Raw genomic sequence first — 19925 nt, forward strand, 5'->3', positions numbered from 1 at the left:
TCGAACAGCCAACGGATGATCGATAGCCGAATAGAGAGCCAATTATCTGACTTGCAACAAGCTGTTCTTTTTCTAGGAGATCAATTGATTAGTTTACAACAACAGATAAAGCTTCAGTGTGATTGGAACATAACCACCTTTTGTGTCACCCCCATGTATATAATCAATCTAAGATATCATGGGACCTGGTGCGTCGACACCTTCTTAATCAAGGCAATACCTCTGCTGATATAGCTCAATTACAAAAGGACATTTATGAAACATTCAAAAATAAACTTGAGATGATTTCTGGTGCTCCTTCTCTATCTGAGATAACTAATAGAATTTCGGGATTGAATCCAATGAATTATATAAAACCCTTAAGCTTTTCTGCGATTGGTATTTTTATATTAATCTTTGTCTTATTACTTTGCATATACCTAGTCTGGAGAAGAGGACAGCAACGAAGCGGCGAATAGGCTCTTTGCAAGAGCCTCTGTCTTTGCTTTCCAGCTTTGCCAAATGAAAGAAAAGGGGGAGATGTGGGAGATGCAGGAGAGAAGCATCAAAGGAAAAGACTTCAAAAGGGAAGGGCTGGAGAAGGTGCAAGGCCTTAGGACATGTTTACACAGCTGAACACTGCTGAGGCTCATAAGGAATGCCTAGAGCCATTAACATTGTCAAAGGCCGGATCCTCCTTCACACCTGACCCTTCCTAGTGATATAGAAACCAGTTAACTCGAAATTCAACCTTGAAAAGCTAAACCATTAGATTGATTAACACACTTGCTTGGCTGACTTTATGCACATAGCCTTTAGCAATTATCCTAATAAAAAGAAGCTTCATTCTGGAGTCAGGGCCTCATTCCCACTAGAGTATGAGGACCTTCACTTAACTACACTTTGTTTGCAGACTCATCTTTTGCGACTCCGGCCATACTCCCTGCAACAGAAGGTATGCAAATAAAAGTGGCTGCAAAAAACAAATGATGTAAAAATTTTTAAATGCATCAAATTAAACATTCTAGTTAGTGTTTATGAATCCAAAAATGAAAATGTTTTGCAATTATGAAGCAAAGGTGACTGACTTCTCTTCAACAAAGTTATATGCCATCAAAGTTCACAAAAGTACTTGACAATGCAAGTGTAAGAAGTAGCAGTAGAAATGAAAAGCTAGCGCCTATCAGAGATGTAGTTGAAATCATTCAGAGCTGAGACCAATCTAATTTTAAGAAAATTAAATAAAAAAGTGTTATTACAGGAAGCTTGGATGGCTCAGGCGGTTAAGTGTCTGACTTCAGCTCAGGTCATGATCTCACGGTTCGTGAGTTCGAGTATCGCGTCAGGCTCTGTGCTGACAGCTCAGAGCCTGGAGTCTGCTTCAGATTCTGTCTCCCTCTCTCTCTGCCCCTCCTGCCCCTCACTCTTTCTCCCTCTTTCTCTCTCTCTCTCTTAAAAATAAACATTAAAAAAAATTTTTTTAAGTGTTATTACAAAACAAGATGAATCCTTTGTTGTTTAGCACAAATACCTACTTAATCCTTAAATAATGAGCTACTTGATACATTAAAAATGTGACTACTATTTTAAGCATATTTTTATTTTTTTTATTTTTATTTTTAATTTATTTTTCTTTTTTAAATTTAAATCCAACTTAGTTAACATAAAGTGTTATAATGATTTCAGGAATAGAATTTATTAATTCATCACTTACATATAACATCCAGTGTTCATCCCAACCAGTGCCCTCCTTAATAACCATTGCCCATTTAGCCAATCTTCCCACCCAACACACTTCCAGCAACCTCAGTTTGTTCTCTGTATTTAAGAGTCTCTTATAGTTTGTCTCCCTCTCTGTTTTTATCTTATTTTTTCCTTCCCTTCCCCTATGTTCATCTGTTCTGTTTCTTAAATTCCACATATGAGCGAAATCATATATTTATCTTTCTCTAACTTATTTCATTAAGCATATTTTTAGTGCTTAAGGCCCTTTCCTTACTCTTTAATAAGCAGAATAAAACCGTTTGTTAAAACGAAAATTTCTTTAACTTAATAAGATCTCAGAATACTAAGAATGTATTATTAGTTTCACTGTACACTTTAAAATGAAATTTAAAAGAAAAATGAGGATGGGCCACATGGGTGGCTCAGTCTGTTAAGCAACTGACTTCAGCCTTAGGTCACAATCCCACAGTCCCTGAGTTCAAGCTCTCTGCTGTGAGCCCAGAGCCCACTTTGGATCCTCTGTCTCCCTCTCTCTCTCTGCCTCTCCACTGCTCTCGTATGCACACTCATGCTCTCAAAAGTAAATAAACATTAAAAAAATTTTTTTAATTAAAAAAATAAAGAAAAATGAGGAAAACCATCAGAGTTGCTACAACCTCTGGACTTTCAGAACAGAACTGATTTCAAGGTAAAATTTCTGCCAGAAATGTCTGAAAGATGAATAAATAATACTTAACATTCTCAACATGATACTCAGAATAATAGCTTTATTTTGATACTGCAGCTCAAAGTTTAAGGTTTTTTAAAACAGTAATATTGAAACACAATTAGAAAAATTTTCATACCTTAACAGACTGTAAGATGCCAGTCCCCTGCTCAGTTTCAATTTTGCAATTATCACACTCAATATTTTGGACTTTTACACAGCCAGACCCTGATGACTTGATATTCAAATCTAGAAATAAAAAAATAAAAAAAAAGAAAGAAAAAGCAAATTAGTACTATGGCTAATGAGCTCCAAAGCATTTTAGTAACCCCTAGAAATCCAGCTCCTGAGTTATGTTCATAATATTACTGAACTCTGGAGAGAGCAGTTGTCAGCACCTAAGGGGTCCCCACCACAGCAACAGGACCAGATGTAGTGCCCTTTTCTGCTTGTTTTAAGAAATAAAGCAGTGATTTCTGTTGACCTGTATCACCTAAAGAGAAAGTAAGTAATATAGGAGACAAGTCAGGGAGGTCATCAGAGACTCTAGTTATTATAGACATTTCCTGGGAAAGATCATAGAAGCCTCTTCCCCACTGAGACAACACATACACACAGACACACACACACAGGTTCGAATAAGAATATAGCAAGTTAAAAAGCCATTATGAGGGGCACCTGGGTGGCTTAGTTGGTTAAGCATCCGACTTTGGCTCAGGTCATGATCTCACAGTTTGTGGGTGGGTTTGAGCCCCACATCGGGCTCTGTGCTGACAGCTCAGAGCCTGGAGTTTGTTTCGGCTTCTGTGACTCCCTCTCTCCATCCCTCCCCTGCTCATGCTCATGCTCTGTCTCTGTCTCTCAGAAAATAAATAAACGTTAAAGAAAAAAAAAATTTAAGTCATTATGGTAAACTGAATATGCCAGTTAGCCTCTTCTCATATTCATGAAGATTTAAAGATTTGTTCTCAAATCTCCTATAAATTAAAAGCATGTACAGGAATAGTATGTATCTGTGTTTGTTGCCCCACACACAAACTACTGGGGTTTAATATCACAATTTTAATAGTTATGGCATAAAAAAATTTTCTACAGTTTTGTATATAGCAGTCTCTATAAAGGTTTAATAAACAGCAATACTAGAATAATCTAAATTATACAAACCAACAGTTTTACCCCATCTTTACATGGAAACAAATGTAACCAAGAAGCGTTTACCCAGTTAAGTAGTGTTGCAACACAGCCTTCATCCAAGGCAGTGTTGATAGACATGCAGAGAAAGAAACATACTCTAAATACACTCTACCCCACCCCCCCCACCCCCCACTAGGTAGGTAGAGAAGTTAAGGCCAGACACTGAGTGGTAATAATGCTACTCTTATCTACTCACAGAAACAGGTATAAACAAACTGGAGGAACAAGTAAGTATGAAGAAAACTGAATTATGTTGATTTAAGGAGCTCGTGTATAGACATGTAGAAAATGGTAAACTGGAAATGGGATTCTGTCTCTAAAAAGAGGAATCTACAAAAAAAAATGAGGTTAAGGATCATCAATATGGATGGTTTCACTTTTATCTGCGCTACCATAAAAATTTTGCTTAACTCTATTTCGACACTCAGTCCATTTTTTATTATGATAATATAACGGGAAATCTTTCTCCCCAACCCAGAGGGTTCTATTTTGAGATTAGGGTCTCTTATTCATCTAAACTAGTTTAAAGAAGTTGAGAAGCAGTAAAGCATAGTGGTTGAGCAGACTGCAGTCAATTCCCATTCCAGCTCCACCACTTTATATCTGAGAGATATCTGATCTATCCCCATGAGAACAGAAGTTTCACGAAGGCATGGATTTTTTCTATTTTGTCACCCACAATAAACACTTGATGAAACTTGCTATCTCTCCCACTTCCTTAGGTGAAACAGTGCCAATAACAGTATCTACTCTATAGCGCAATTGTAAGGGTTAGAAAAGACTATCTTAGAAGTGTTAGCTGCTGTTATGATCATCATTAGTATCATCCTTCAGTCAGGAAGGAGAGCCTGGGGAGACTTCCCTAGAACAATGTGTACACACTGGCTTGCATTTGAGAAATATCATGGAGCCCAAATACTTAGAAACATTGCAGGCATTATCAACTGAAGTTTCCCAGGCAGTTTTACTGTGTGTGCGTGCGTGCATGCGTGCGTGCGTGTGTGTGTGTGTGTGTGTGTTTTCAAAGACTGCTACTCATGGAAAATTTACAATGGAGACGTATCAGTAAAAGGCTGGGTGCCTATTTGAAAACGAACACTTGGTCCAGGTTAGATATGGAACATCCTACAGACAGCTGTTTTGGAACAGACCCCAGGCTGTGAGCACTGAATGGATTATCAAGAAACTACAACCCTGAAAAATTAACCACTTTGCTACTGACAAAGTGCAGTGACAGAAAAATTAGGAACTAAGTGCCAAAGGAGAATATAAGGGTTCCACAAATAATATTTGACTTAGATTATTCCATATGAGGTTTCCAATGTCTTTAACTGCGAACCTGATGTCTAACTTTCACCAGGAAACCCAAAGTAGAGCAAGAAAAAACAAACAAAAAGAAAAGGGGGGAGCAGGTTCCGAGGGGGGACAATAGTAAATCAGGTTGGAAAGTCAAAGGAAACAATGAAAAGTGCACGTCTGGCCAATTTCAGAAGGTCGCCGGCTGTGCCCTGGGACCCAAACACGTTTTCACTTCACTTCACTTGCCAAACTTCAGGGGCGCGTTCACCTCCACGGACGCCTGGGGGTCGATGGTGTCAGACACGATGGTTACCTCCTTCAGCGCCTCGTCGTATTTCACCTGCAGGCCGGCCAGGCCCCGCGCCCCGCCTTCCGCTGATCTCACCGCGACCAGCACGCGGTCACCGTAGGGGTAGGTGAGGGGGTCCAGGGGCCTCACGGCCAAATGGCACGGAAGCCGCGCCCGCAGCCGACCGAACGGGCTCACTAGCAGCGCCCACTCCTTCAGAGCCTGGCGCGCAAGCCCTGGCCGAGAGACTGTGGGCTCGGGCCCAGGCTGGCGCTGGCCCCCACCTGAGCCGTACTCCCGGGCCGAACCAGCCCGACACGCCCAGCTACCCGCAGCTCTGCCGGCCCCAACTCGGAGCTGGCTGAGCCGGAGGCGGCCGAACCCCGAGCCCGAGCAGGGGGCGAACATGGCGCACCCCTCTCGTGCTCCGACTAATCCTCTCAACCACAGGCCGGTCTCGCCACCAGCCAGTCAACTTGACCACTACGCCTACTCAAGTCAAAGGGGGGTCGTTTGGGAGGATTTGTTGAAGCAACAGCAAGACTGACCACTTTCTCTGGCAATTTAAACCTCAACCGCACACGCCTCACCGGCAAGTTGAAATTTCAAAGCTCTCAGTATCTACTCTGACTTGGACTCCTCGCCTGCGCCCTCCCCTTTCGCAAAGGTGCATGGGATAGGTAGTTTCAAAGGGGACGATAGGTCCGAAGGGCTTTGAGCAGCTTAGAAACTACATATCCCAGGAGGCAATGCGCAGGTAGAAAGGGTAGTAAGACCACGTGTTAGACCCGCCTCCGAAGGCGTGCGCCGCTGGCCTGAAGCCCATTAGCCATTGGAGGAATAGGAAAAAAAAAAAAAATTTACTTGGGAATCCAACTGGCCAATGGAAAGCGCGGAAGAAACAAGGTGGGCAGGACTGCGTGGTTTCCTTGGATACCCGGGACGCGACTACTTTGATAGAGGGTGGAGCTCTGGAGTGAGACCCTGGAGGCCCTAATCCACGGAGAAATATAGGAACTAAATAAGGATCAGGACCAAGTTAAGGGGTAAGAAACTGCGCTTTTAAAAAGTGAGAACTAGATGCAAACTAAAGTACCTCGGTGGGTGGTTAGATCCAAACTTCACTAAACTAGTGGGGGTTACCCTGAGATGGAGAATCCCTGGGCAAGAGGGTAAAGAGCCAGATTGGTGTTTTTTGATGAACTCCCTCTTTTGATAACAAATTTAGGAATAGCATTAGAGCCCTGCCTTCTTCCTGATCCTAAGTGATCTTAAGCCAGTCATTGAACGTCTCTGGGTTTTAATTGCTTGTCCTTAAAACGAGGTCAATAATACTTTCCTTGTCTTGCCTCAGAGTTTTTGTAAGGATCAAATGATATAAATGGATGTGAACATGAGGCACAGGCTACAAAATTGCCGTGTAAATTACTGTATTTTTGTTTTAGGGATAGCACTGATTCTTAGTAACAAAGAAATATCTGAGAGATTGGGACTTGTGTTGACAGCAGCACTGATCTCTTTGACTACAAATGCTCCTACAAAGAAAAATCAGTCAGCATAGTGCAATGAGAAGAGCATGGGACTATTTCCTGGCTCTGTCACCTGGCTTTTTATCTGCGTCTCCTGGATCTCTTTCTTCAGCTTTAAGATGAAGAAGGATTGTACTAAATGACTCTGTAAGGCATTTTTATCTTCTATAATTCTGTGGGCAATTTTAAAAATGGAAAAAAAACCCCACGAGATTTATTTCCTGCTTGCAGACATATCTCTCCCTTTCTGTGCCCCTTCCTCCTCCTACCAGTTATTCCCTAAGTTCTTTAGTAAAGACAAACTGCAAGCAATGATGTTTAATAAAATGCAAGGGCTGAAACCAAATGTCTTAGAAAACTGAAGCCCTTGGCCAAGTGCAGAATTACTAGGAGGTATAGTGATAGAGAGACTAGCTAAGTCCTAATGAACTTGGCTAAAGTCCTTATGGTCCCAGGTCACAGGGTTCTCTGCCAGCCATTACCTTTTTAAAAATTCAGTGTTTTCTTAGGTTATCATTTGCTCTTTTCTGTCCTCCTAGTTCTTTCTCCCTCCTTATTCTCCCTCCTACTGAAGACTTATGATAGATGCTTAGCTTTTAGGTTCACCAAGTTCCTGCTGTATACTAGTTCTGTCCTTGGCTTTGTGTTTCATTTGGTCATAATTATTCAAACTGCTCTTCAAACTGTCTTTTTAATGAAAACCCATAGGGATAACTTTGAAAATCAATTTGAAAAAGGCATTGGTTTAAGCAAGTTAAGAATGCACTCACATCTGTTGTGCACATGCCAAATATTTTTAGATTAACTAGGAATACCTACCAGATTATTTTGTTTCTATGGTAATATTTCCTTTTGAGAACAGCCAAGTTAATGGAACTGGCAAGTGAACCATAGTTGTCTATGTGGCAAAATCATTGTTTGATTATTTTCAAATAAAGCTAAAGAAAAGTGACTGAAAAACTGCTTTCTGATTATAGGAGTGATCTCATGTGATTTCACAGTTTGTGACTTCGAGGCCTACATTGGGCTCTGTGCTGACACCTCAGAGCTGGGTACCTGCTTCAGATTCTGTGTCTCCCTCTCTCTCTTCCCCTCTCCCACTCACGTTCTGTCTCTCTCTCAAAAATAAACATTAAAAAAATTTTTTTAATGTGTATACATGACCTGGAAATTATACTTCTGGGGATTTAATGTAAGCATAAAACTATGGATATTCAAAAAACTTATGTTCAAAGAATTTTGTTTTATAGTTACTTATGATAATGAAGAAGTGAAGCAATTTAAATGTCCAGAAATAGTCGTAGTTACATAAATCAGTATATATCTGGAATATTCTGCAACAATTTAAAAATTATTTTCTGAAGAATATTCAATGATATGGGAAAACTTCCATAATATAATTGGAAAGGAAAAACCTCCAGTTCTCTTTCTGTGTGTTTCTCCATTACTCTCACACTACTACCACACTCACAACACTTCTGCTGATACTCTGGGTGTTCTACAGTTTAACTCAATTCTAACACTATCCACCTGTAAATAGTGTCAGATCCCACAGGTTAAGGGCTCAGTTCCACAAGACTGCTCTCACCTACTTGATATGCCAATTACATGTAGTGGTCCCTGGTTACCCACAACTTCTGTCTGATTTGGCTACAAATCAGAGGTTCCCACAACCCCTTCTCAGTTTTTATTATTTTTTAATGTTTATTATTGAGAGAGAGAGGGCAAGCAGGGGAGGGGCAGAGAGAGAGGGAGACAGAGAATCTGAAGCAGGCTCCACGCTGTCAGAACAAAGCCCAATGTGGGGCTCAAACTCACAAACTGTGAGATCATAACCTGAGCCAAAGTCAGATGCTCAACTGACTGAGCCACCCAGGCACCCCAACCCCCTTCTCAGTTTTGATGAACTTGCTAGAGTGGTTCTTAGAACTCAGGAAAACATGTTTACCAGTTTATTAAAAGATATGATGAAGGATACAGATGAACAGCCTGATGAAGAGATACATAGGGTGAGGTCTGGGAGGGTCCCTAGAACAGGAGTTTCTGTCTCCCTGGGGTTGGGGTGTGTCTCCTTCCTTGTGTGGATTTGTCTGCCTACATGGAAGATCTACATACCCCATACTATTGGGATTTGTATGGAGGCTTCATCAAGTAGGCATGATCAATCATTAATCCCATTTTCAGCCCTTCTTTCTTCTTAGGAGAATGGAGGCAGGGCTGAAAATTCCAAACTTCTAATCATGGTTTGTGCTCTCCAAACCCTCATCCAGGAGCCATCCAGGAGCCCACCCAAAGTCACCTCATTAGAACGAAAGGTAATCCTACCACACCCAGAAATTACAAGGATTTCAGGAGCCCTGTGCCAGGAACCAAGGAGAGATCAATATATATTTTTTCTATTATCTCACAGTAATATTAAGTGAAAAGAGTAGAATGCCAAATTGTATGTTTAGTATGATCTCAATTCTATAATAATAATAGTAGTAATTTTAAAATAAAATTGTATTTAAAATATATTCCATTGAAACAATTCCAACTTGATAACAATGGTTATCTCTAAGTAGTGAGATAATTAATTTTTCATTTTTTGTGTATAAACATATATTACATCTATAATTTTAAAATATTAAAAGCATTTCTTAAAATACATTGTTTCCTAAGACTAACTCAAATAATGAAATAGGTGGAGAATTTCTTACTATCTAAATTTAAGTGCCCATTAAGATTTTATTTAATAATTGTTAATAGATGGACAGCAGAGGGCATGAGAGAGTTTTCAGAAAAGTGTAACTTAAAGAATTCTGGAATTCTTCAGTGAGGGAAGCCCTAGGAATTTGCTAACTTTCTCCATTATAAACTTTTAAAATAAATATCTTATGGCTTTTATTCTTCTTGTGAAATCTTAATAAATCAATAATATAAACTAATAACTGACAGTACTAAGAAGTATTTAATGAACACATAGGTAGCCTCATTTGAAATCTACATGTTATTTCCATGCAGATGATGTACCGGAAAAAGTTTGTTATTTCATGCAGTCAAATTCCCCCACTTTAAACACCTTGAGAATTTGCCTATGTTACAAATATTCTTGAGTACTTTGTATGCTAAAACAATATGTATTTGTGTGTATATGTGTTTGTGTGTCTAAGATAATATTTTATTGCAACCAAAGTTTACTCATAATAGAAAAAATTTTAAAGCTAACTTAGGCAAGAGTTCTTGTATGTGCTAACACTTAACGCCATTTCTACAAGATAGCAATAGTGTTTCAACCATTCACACAGTGGTAGCACTGAGTAGAAATATCACTTACATTTTATATATTTTGAGACAATGCTGTTAGTTATGTATGGGTTCAAGATTCATATTGCTTCCTGATAAATTTTCTTTTTTGTCATTAAGTAATGACCCTCTTTATCTCTAGTATTGCTTTCTGTCTTTTTAAAGTTTATTTTTATTTATTTTGAGAGAAAGATAGAGAGCAAGCAGGGGAGAGGCAGAGAGAGGGAGACAGAATCCCAAGCAGGCTCTGCACCGTCAGCACAGAGCCCCATGAGGGGCTTAAACTCACAAACCATGACATCATGACCTGAGCCAAAGTCAAGGGTCAGATGCTCAACTGACTGAGCCACTCAGGCGCCCCACTTTCTGTCTTGATACATATTTTTACCTAAAAATATTTTCATTCTTTTACTTCAAACCTGTGACCTTATAATTGGGGCTTGTGTCTTATAAACAGAATACAGCAGGATATTTTAAAACCAATTTGAGAATCTGTCTCAATAGGTAAATTAATCCACTTACATTTTTTGTAATTACTCTTTCATTTGTATTTATTCTTACCATGTTATTTTGTGTTTTCTATTAATCTTTCTTTTTTGCTTTTTTCAGGGTGGGGTCCTCTTTTTTCTCCATTCATTTAGTCTATATATTTTTCTTTATTCACCTGTTTCCTCTAATCAATCAATACCTTCATCTTCCTTTTGAACAATGGAATTCTTTAACATCAGTTTTTTCCTTTCCATCTTTCATGCCATATTGCCTTGTATATTTTAGTTTCACTTTGTTTTTTGAGGCCACACAAGTAGTTGTTATTGTTTTTATATTTTGTGCTTGTTTGAATTTAGCAACATTTACCAATTTATTTGCTCACCTCTTTCCTTCTAGATTTAGTTTTGTTTTTACTGAAGTATATTTCTATATTTATTCAATGGATCTGTGAGTAATTTCTTCAGACTTTGTCTGAAAATGTCTTTGTTTTGCCCTTTTAAATAATAGGTTAGTTGACAGTTACCATTTCTCAGTACTTTGAAGAAGTACAGTTTTTGCTAATGACAAGTCTTCTATCTATCTAACTTAGTTCTTTTGTAGAGACAAAAGAACTTGGTTGCTTTTAGAATTTTTTTTCTTTGTTTAGATGGTCTACAGTTTTAGCACTTTGTGTAAGTTCATTTTTTTGTTTGCTTTTCTTGGTTTTATTTTTATTTTTAAAAATTTTTTTTAAACGTTTATTTATTTTTGAGACAGAAAGAGACAGAGCATGAATGGGGGAGGGTCAGAGAGAGAGAGGGAGACACAGAATGTGAAACAGGCTCCAGGTTCCGAGCTGTCAGCACAGAGCCCAACGCGGGGCTTGAACTCATGAACTGCGAGATCATGACCTGAGCTGAAGTCGGACGCTTAACCGACTGAGCCACCCAGGCGCCCCTGCTTTTCTTGGTTTTAAAGAAAAACAGTAAAATTCATTTTTTAGGTGGACAGCTCTATTAATTCTGGCAAATGTATACTGTGACATAACCACCATGACAATCAAGATGTAGAACTTTTCCATCATTGCCAAAAGCTCCCTCATGCCACTTTATAGTCACTCTTTCTCCCCCAACACCCAGTCCGTGGCAAACACTGATCTATCCTTATACTTTTGCCTTTGCCAGAAACTCATATAAATGGAATCATATAATACATAGCCTTTTGACTTAATATAATGTATTTGAGATTCACCCATGTTGTTGAATGTAGCAGTAGTTTATTCTTTTTTATTTCTGAGTTGAATTCCATTGTATGAACAGTATGAAAACAATCTGTTTCCAGTTTGGGGCATTTCCCATTTGGGGTGAATATTAATAAAGCCAATATAAACATTTGTGTACAGCTTTTGAATAGATGTATATCCTCATTTCCTTTGAATAAGTACATATGAATGAATGGCTGGGTCATTTGATAAATCTATGTTTAGCTTTGTAAGAAATACGTAAACTTTTCCAAAGAAGCTATACAGTTTTGTATTCTCATTAGCAGTACGTGAGAGTTCCAGTTGCTCCACGTCCTCACCAACATTTGGTATTGTCACTTTTTTAAAAACAGTCTAATAAGTGTGTAATTATATCCCATTGTGATTTTTATTTGCATTTCCCCAATTACTAATGAAGTGAGCATATTTTCACATTCTTATTTGCCATTTGTATATCTTCTTAGGTTAAGTATGTGTTCGAATCTTTTGCCCATTTTTAAAATTGGTCTGTTTGATTTCCTGTTATTGAGTGATGAGATTTCTTTGTATTTCTCAATACCAGTCTTTTATCAGATACATTGTTTGCATATATTTTCTTCCTATCTGTGACTTGTTTTCAGTTTCCCAATACCATCTTCTGAAGAGCAGATCTCCTAGATTGTGAAAAATTCCAAAATATCTTTTTACCTTTATGATTTATAAAAATCTTGGGGAAAAAAAACTTTCTCCAAACCAAGGTTGTGAATATTTTCTCTTATGTTTTCTTCTGAACATTTTTTACTGTAGATTTTACATTTAGGTATGTACCTCATTTCAGTTTACTTTTTGTAAATGATGCAGGGTATGGTTTGAGGTGTGTGCATTTTTTTTACATAAGGATGTCCAGTTGTTCCAGCATAATTTGTTGAAAAATATGATCATCTCAATGCATTAACAAAAATTAGCCAAATTCATTACCCATTCCTGTTAAAAACTCTCCATAAACTTGGAGTAGGAGGAAACTTCCTCCACCTCACAGGCAGCTATGAAAACTTACACTTGATACCATACTTAACTATAAAAGACTGAATGCTTTCCCTGTTAAGATGTGGAACAAACAGAGAATGTTCACTCTCACTATTTTTGTTCTGCATTGTACTGGAGATCCTACATTGTGGAATAAGGCAATACAAAGAAATAAAAGGAATCTACGTTGGAAATGAAGAAGTAAAATTGTGTTTATTTGCAGAAAGCACAATCATGTCAGTAGAAAGTTCCAAGGTATATTATGCAAAGCTACCGAATTAATAAAAATGTTTCACAAGGTTATAAGGCACAAGGTCAATGACAAAACCAGTTGTATTTCTAAGGACTAACAATGGCATTTGGAAATTGAAATTTAAAAATAATACAATAGCATACAAAATGTGAAATACTTAGGGATACATTTAACAAAACATATACAAGACCTATCTTCTGAAAGCCATAAGACATTGCTGAAGAAACTGAAGATGATCTAAATAAGTGGGGAGAATGTTCAAGAAACAATAAGACTCAACATTAAGATTGCATATCACCCCACACTAATGTATTGATTCATTGCTCAGTCAAAATTGCAGTAGGCTTTTTAAAAAAATAGAAATTGACAAGTCGCTTTTAAAATATATATGGGAGGGACGCCAGGGTGGCTCAGTCAGTTAAACATCTGACTTTGGCTCAGGTCATGATCTCACAGCTCGTGAGTTCAAGCCCTGTATGGGTCTCTGTGCTGACAGCTCAGAGCCTGGAGCCTGCTTTTAATTCAGTGTCTCCCTCTCTCTCTGCCCCTCCCCCACTCACACTCTGCCTCTCTCTCTCTCTCTCTCTCTCTTTCTCTCAAAATTAAAATAAACATTAAAAAATTTAACTATATATGGGAACAAAAGTACATAGTATAGCTAAAACATTTTTGAAAAAAGAACTAAGTTTGAGGACATATTCTACCTCCTTTTGAGACTTACTACAGAGCTATGATAATCAATACAATGTTGTATTGGTGTAAGAATAGACATAAATCAATGAGACAAAAGAGAGAACATAGAAATAGACTGATTTAATTTTTGAGAAAGATGCCATGATAATTCAATGGCAAAGATGCTTTTCCTAACAAATGGTGCTGGAACAACTGGATATCCATACGCCCCTCCTCTCCAAAAGAATATCAACCCTTCACACCACACAAAAAACTTGAAATAGACAAAAAATGCAAGTATACGAGCTAAACCTCTCAAAGATCCAGAAGAGAATATAGGGGAAAATCTTGTGATATTGAGTTTGGCAAAGATTTTATTTTTAACTTCCTCTTCCAATGTAAGGTAGAAAAATTGGCTTGGTAAATATTCTTCTAACCCTATAATGAATATAAGAACCTTTGCTTTTACAGGAAGGAAAGAAATTGAGTAAGGGATGCTGCCCAAGGGGAGGAAGACTGAAGTGGAGTTCCGCCCAGGGCCAGGGGAAGCCTGAGAACAGGAAGTACTTATGCAATGAAAAGGAGGCTCTGAAATTTCTAGACATGGGAGAAGGAACTTTGCCTACTTATGGTCTAAAGCTGGGCCTGCCCTAAGAGTTGACACATATTCTTTCAAGGACTTTAAAGGTTTTTTTTGTTTGCTCCCCTTCGCCCCCCCACCACCCCCACCCTGCCGCAATACTCAGTATCCTACATAATCTTTCTTTTCCTACATTAAAACATCTCATAGTGGGATTTGAAGGTTAGGCTTACCAGGACTCTTACACCAAATCTTAAGAAGTATTCTGGGACAAATTCATGCTAGAGAAGACCCAGATCACCTTGTCCAACCTATAGATTCCTAAACTATTTGATCCAGTCCTAGGCTGACCTCTGTTTATTTGATCCCTGTCAAAATCATTTAAGGCACATTACACATGAAAGCAGAAGAACCCAACAGTGGTGGGAGGGAGCTAACATGTATTGAGGAAAGCACAAACCATGATTAGAAGTTTGGAATTTTCAGCCCTGCCTCCATTCTCCTAAGAAGAAAGAAGGGCTGAAAATGGAATTAATGACTGATCATGCTGGGTCTGGGCTGAGATTTTGTTCCATTTAATCTTCACAACAACCCTTAAATCGTCTTGCAGTAAAGGAAATATCCACTTAGAGGATGAATATCTTGCCCAAGCTCACACAGGAAAGGGAAGAATGAAATTCAACCCTGAATTGATGAACTTCAGGCTATTCATTTCCATTACTCCATGTTGTCATCCTGGTAGACTAAGTTAAAGCCACTAATCCCAGTCTTTGATGAAATAACAGGAGGAGAAGGAAGAGGAGGAGGAGGAGGAGGAGGACAAGAAGGAAGGGCGGAGCCAGGGCTGTTGCAGATGGGAAGCAGGGATAGCCCATACTAAATGAAGTTCTTTGCTAAGGAGAAAGACCCATCTAGATTCACAGTTCTTACAGACTAGGGTATGGGGGAGAGGAAAGGGGTAAATTAAAAGAGCAGGTTTGCAAGGCAATGGCCTAATTAGATAGGACATATTGACTGGTATTTTTATGAATGTGCTTTCAGATATGCTTCTAAAAATTCAAACAAAGGTGGAAGTAGATTTGAAAAACATGGACATTTTTATAGCAAAAGTAAGGAATGGCCTGCAATGTGAAGATTCTAGATCACACACAAATGTAGAATCTCTGCTTCACAGACCTTCTGAAACACTGTCAACTTCAGACCTATTTAAACATTCTAAACCTCCCACAGGATTTGGAGCTCAGTTTCTACTCACTACCAAGTTATTTGGAAACCATTAAGGGAACTGTGGGGGCCTCTCAGGCATCTTTGAATTTCTGAAGCCTGACTGGACTTGCAGAATGACTATAAATTATTGCAGATATAAGACCAGTGTTTCTTGCCACACTTTGTAGAGGTGAAAGCTTTCCTTTGGTTTGTAACTATAGCAACAAGTTCTATAGCTCATTGTTTTGCACAGCTCAGTCTTACCACCTCATGGACTGCCTAGTAACCACTGCTCTACAAGAACTAAGTTGTCTTTAATTGACTTACCTTATATTGGCCTGCTGTTTGCTAAAGGGGTTTTAGCTTATACCTTTACAGGGATAGAAGTCAAATTGCATTAGCCAGTCTGATCCTTGATCCTGTTTTACATTACTGGAGGCCAAGAGGAAAGGGCTTTACCAAGGCCATGGCAAGAGGCCTATATGGTATAACAGAAAAGGGTAAGGGATTTGGAGCCAGCGGACATGAGTTTGAATAAATACTGCCATTTATGGCTGTGTGATCTTGGGCATATCACTTATATTCTGTGACCTTCAGTTTCCTCTTCTATAAAATGGAGATAATAATAGTTACGAACATGGTTGTCATAAGAATAAAGTGAAGTAATAAGGAAAGCTTTGCTTAAACTGTCAAGGGCTATATAAATGCTGTTATTAGTAAGTGCACAGGTGAGTGACCACCCAGCAGCAGTGCCCGCATGCTGGTGAGGGCAACCAGGAGCATATGATAGAGACAAGAATCATGTCTGTTTCTATGACAGTCTCCATGTGGATGGTGCTTCCCATCCTGACCCACTCAGAAATGAGTACTATGGAGCTCATCTTGACTGTGTGGGTTTCTGAGAAAAAGAAGAGAAAATGTAAGAAGTTTTAAAAAGAGGGTGAATAACTTTCCTTGGGTCTGTGTTTGGTGTTGGAGGGTTCAAAGGAAGGCAAAAGGACTAAGTGAAATGAGTTGGGAGAAGGCCTAGCGCTCTCAGCTTCCTTAACCTATAACAGAGTCTTTGGTTCTCTGTGCTCATGGGCAGTGAACAGGTTCCTCACTGGTTGCACATGCATATAATTTAAGATTTAACTATCTAATACTGTGAGCATGTACTTTAAAGCCTCAATAGGGGCTCCTGAGTGGCTCAGTCAGTTGAGCGTCCCACTTTGGCTCAGGTCATGATTTCACTGTTGTGAGTTTGAGCCCGCATTGGGCTCTGTGCTGACAGTTCAGAGCCTGGAGCCTGCTTCAGATTCTGTGTCTCCCTCTCTCTCCACCCCTCCCCCTGCTCACATTCTTTTTCTTTCTCTCTCTCTCTCAAAAATAAATAAACATTAAAAAATCTTAAAGCCTCAATATGCACTTGGAGCTTCCTCTCAAGAGTTTTCTTTTATGTGTATGTATGTTTTTAACCTACTTTGTTGCTTTGACACTTCAGTTATGAGGTAGATTTTATCTGTACATACTGATCTGCAGTGGTTTTATTTTTTTCTGTGCCAGATTGGGGTTTTTTGCAAAGTTTTTTTTTTCTTTTCCTTTTTTTTAGGAACAGAAAGAAGTTGTGGTTTGATTTGTTGGGCCTTTGAATGACAAAGCTTTTCTACCCCCCTTTTTAAAAACATGATCTGAAATCTGTCTATCTTTAAAAAAATGTTTCAAGTCGCATTTGTCTTTCTCTAATAATAATGTGCATTGTATAATTGTACATGAATAAAAGAGCTAGATGTGAATATGTGCAATAATTTTATCTGTTGCGTTTAGGACTCCCAAGCTGGTGGTGTCCTGTGGTGATGTTGTTGTTGGATTAAATGGATCTGAGTGAACTGGAGGACACATATGGGACTGGCTGCCCCATGTTCTGAGCCTGTCATATGTGGACCAGTGGCCTCTCACAAAGGGCCTTCAGTGTTGACTTTTAGCCTTATCTCTAAAAGGGAATATGCATACAATCACAGAGAAACACTGATACAGCTTTAAATATACCACAATTTTTGTAACCCCATTTTACCATGTCTATGTTTTTAAATAAGTATAGTAAACTGAAACAAGCAAACAAAATAGGCATCCCAGACACCTCCCTTCCTCCAACAGGTATGGCTCTAAGTCACTGCAGAAACTGTCCTGTAACTCACCTCTAGCAATGCCCTGCTGGGGAAAGGAGCATGTGATCCTGTTTCCAGGGTGGACAGAAGAACTAAATTATGAAAAAGAATGCTCAGGTTCAGTGTAGGACCATATCGTTTTGGACTTTGCATTATATCCTGCTATTCTAAAATGAGAAAATCTTGTGCTGGTTCAGTGGTAAATAATATCAAACGCCAGTGTGGTTTTCTGCTGTATCTTTCTAGAAGTAAGCATTGCCCTTTTACCTTCCAAAACACACATCCTTGGTGTATCCTACCCCATTCCCTTGTGCATGTAATGTTTTTTGGCATGTGCTCCTTGTAACTGTCAAGAAAACTTTCCTTAAGAGTTCAAAATCAAAACACAAAATGATGATCACTTCTTTAGCTTTAGAGAAGAGGAAGCAGTGCTGTGTCTTACAAAACAAGGCATATCCTGCAATATTCATTACTTAATTACTCTTTGTGAAGCTTCCTATTTTGGCTTTATCTTTTAACCCTGAGACAAAGTGTGAATTATACAGGAGCTCAGTGTTCACCAGTCTTTTGCTTTTCTGTGTCGAAGATCACTACCTGTCTTCTCCCTTCTAGAAAGACCCACAAAACCACGTCCTCTCTTCCTCCTCAGACTCCTACGGCATAGCATGGTTATTGCCTCGGCTTGGGTTCTCAGCATCTAACCTTCCAATCAGGCTTCCTTCCTCCCTGCACCATTTTGCCATTTTTCAGGAAATGGCGCCTGCTGGAAATGTGCAGCACATGGTTACCTTGCTTCTGCAGTCCATGCTTGCATAGCACCTGTTTCAGTTATATTTATTTTTACATTTATCTCTGATTCTCTGATTATTTTCTATCTTGCTCACCAGTCGCTGAGTGCCCCTGAGGCTAGACACCTGGTCTGGTTAAAGCTCACCAATGAATCTATCCCCTGCCCATAGCAAAGGGAGCTAACTCATAGCCACTAAATTGTCTCCTTGCCTTCAAATTCACGCCCTGTTTAAAACATTCCTCTTATTGTAGGGGCGCCTGGGTGGCTCAGTCAGTTAAGCTTCCGACTTCGGCTCAGGTCATGATCTCACCGTTCGTGAGTTTGAGCCGCACCTCGGGCTCTGTGCTGACAGCTTGCAGCCTGGAGCCTGCTTCAGACTCTGTGTCTCCCTCTCTCTCTCCCCCTCTCCCACTTGCACTCTGTCTCCCTCTCTCTCAAAAATAGATAAACATTAAAAAATTAAAAAAAAACATTCCTCTTATTGTCACCAACATCTTTACAAACTCAGATAACTCCTCCATGCAAAAAAAAAAATGTAATGGTTTTCCAACAACTATAGATTAAAATCTAAATTTCAGGCTTCAAGTTGCCTTTAAAGCCATATCTACCTTCCTACCAACATTGCTTTTTGTTTAGGCTTATTTTACCTTCCCTTGTATGATACAGAGCTAGCTACTCCCTTCTCTCTGTATTGTAAATTACTTGCCTTTTTGTAAATTCTTGATCTTCATAAAACAACTCAGTAAATATTTGCTTAATTGACTTATGTATTAGGGAGATATACGTCTCTAGAATTACTATACTGGATAGCTACGTTCCTCATACACCAGGAATTTAAGATGTTTTATAAATGTTCTCTTGGTTATATCTTGTAGACTGAGAATGTATTTTATTCTATTGTTTGATTTATGGCTGTCAATCATATTGCCAACAGCATGGTAATATTAATGTAATGGGCTTTGCAATCCTACATTAATGAATCCTTGAATATTTGTTTTCTCCGTTAAACTTTGCTATCTACTTAAGCCCTTTCCAACCTGTTATTTAATTAGATTAATTAGTGTTTTAGGTTTAAATTCATATGAGACTTTTGTATTTGTCTCTGTTGTGTTTTCTTACTTCCCTACTCACTTTCCCTTTTCTTCTCTAAAGGTCAAAGTTTGTCTGATAATGTGTATCAGAACTCTGTTATAGTGTCTTTTAGTTGCTTCCCTCTGTTTAATGTTTTACCTGCTTTAAAATATTTGGAATGTTTTCAAGATAATAGAGACTGAAAACTTCAGGAGACTGAGAAATCTGTACAAATTCAGCATAGTGCCCTTCTCTTGTTGCCTAGGTAAGCTTTACCATAGTTAAAGTGCAGTGGCTTTGAGAAGATTGCCTGAAATTAAGTTCAAATATATAATGTTTATTTTTGACAGAGAGAAAGAGAGTGCACGAGCTGGGGAGGGGCAGAAAGAGAGGGAGATAAAGGGTCTGAAGTGGGCTCTGTGCTGAAAGTGGAGAACCCAAGGTGGGGCTTGACCTCATGAACCAT

The 19925-nt window shown here is 38.9% G+C and overlaps 2 protein-coding genes across 2 annotated transcripts in view; one reads left to right on the plus strand and one right to left on the minus strand.

Moving 5' to 3' along the window:
• FAM185A (family with sequence similarity 185 member A) overlaps positions 1-5803 on the minus strand; it is a 76480-nt gene extending 70677 nt beyond the window's left edge. Inside the window, exons 1-2 of the mRNA XM_047097171.1 lie at positions 5150-5803; positions 2550-2659 (exon numbers count right to left, since the gene is read on the minus strand). Coding sequence (XP_046953127.1) covers positions 2550-2659; positions 5150-5600 — 561 coding nt within the window. The 5' untranslated portion in view covers positions 5601-5803. The remainder of the gene's footprint in view (positions 1-2549; positions 2660-5149) is intronic.
• A 198-nt stretch (positions 5804-6001) lies between these two features.
• Positions 6002-19925, plus strand: part of CCDC146 (coiled-coil domain containing 146) — a 116916-nt gene continuing 102992 nt past the window's right edge. The window contains exon 1 of the mRNA XM_047094770.1: positions 6002-6238. The gene's annotated coding sequence lies outside the window, so the exon portion shown is untranslated. The remainder of the gene's footprint in view (positions 6239-19925) is intronic.

This window comes from Lynx rufus, unplaced genomic scaffold, assembly GCF_022079265.1.
Source record: "Lynx rufus isolate CCGP_SWC_20201006 ecotype Redwood Valley unplaced genomic scaffold, mLynRuf1.p SCAF_4, whole genome shotgun sequence".
Classification (NCBI taxonomy): Eukaryota; Metazoa; Chordata; class Mammalia; order Carnivora; family Felidae; genus Lynx; species Lynx rufus.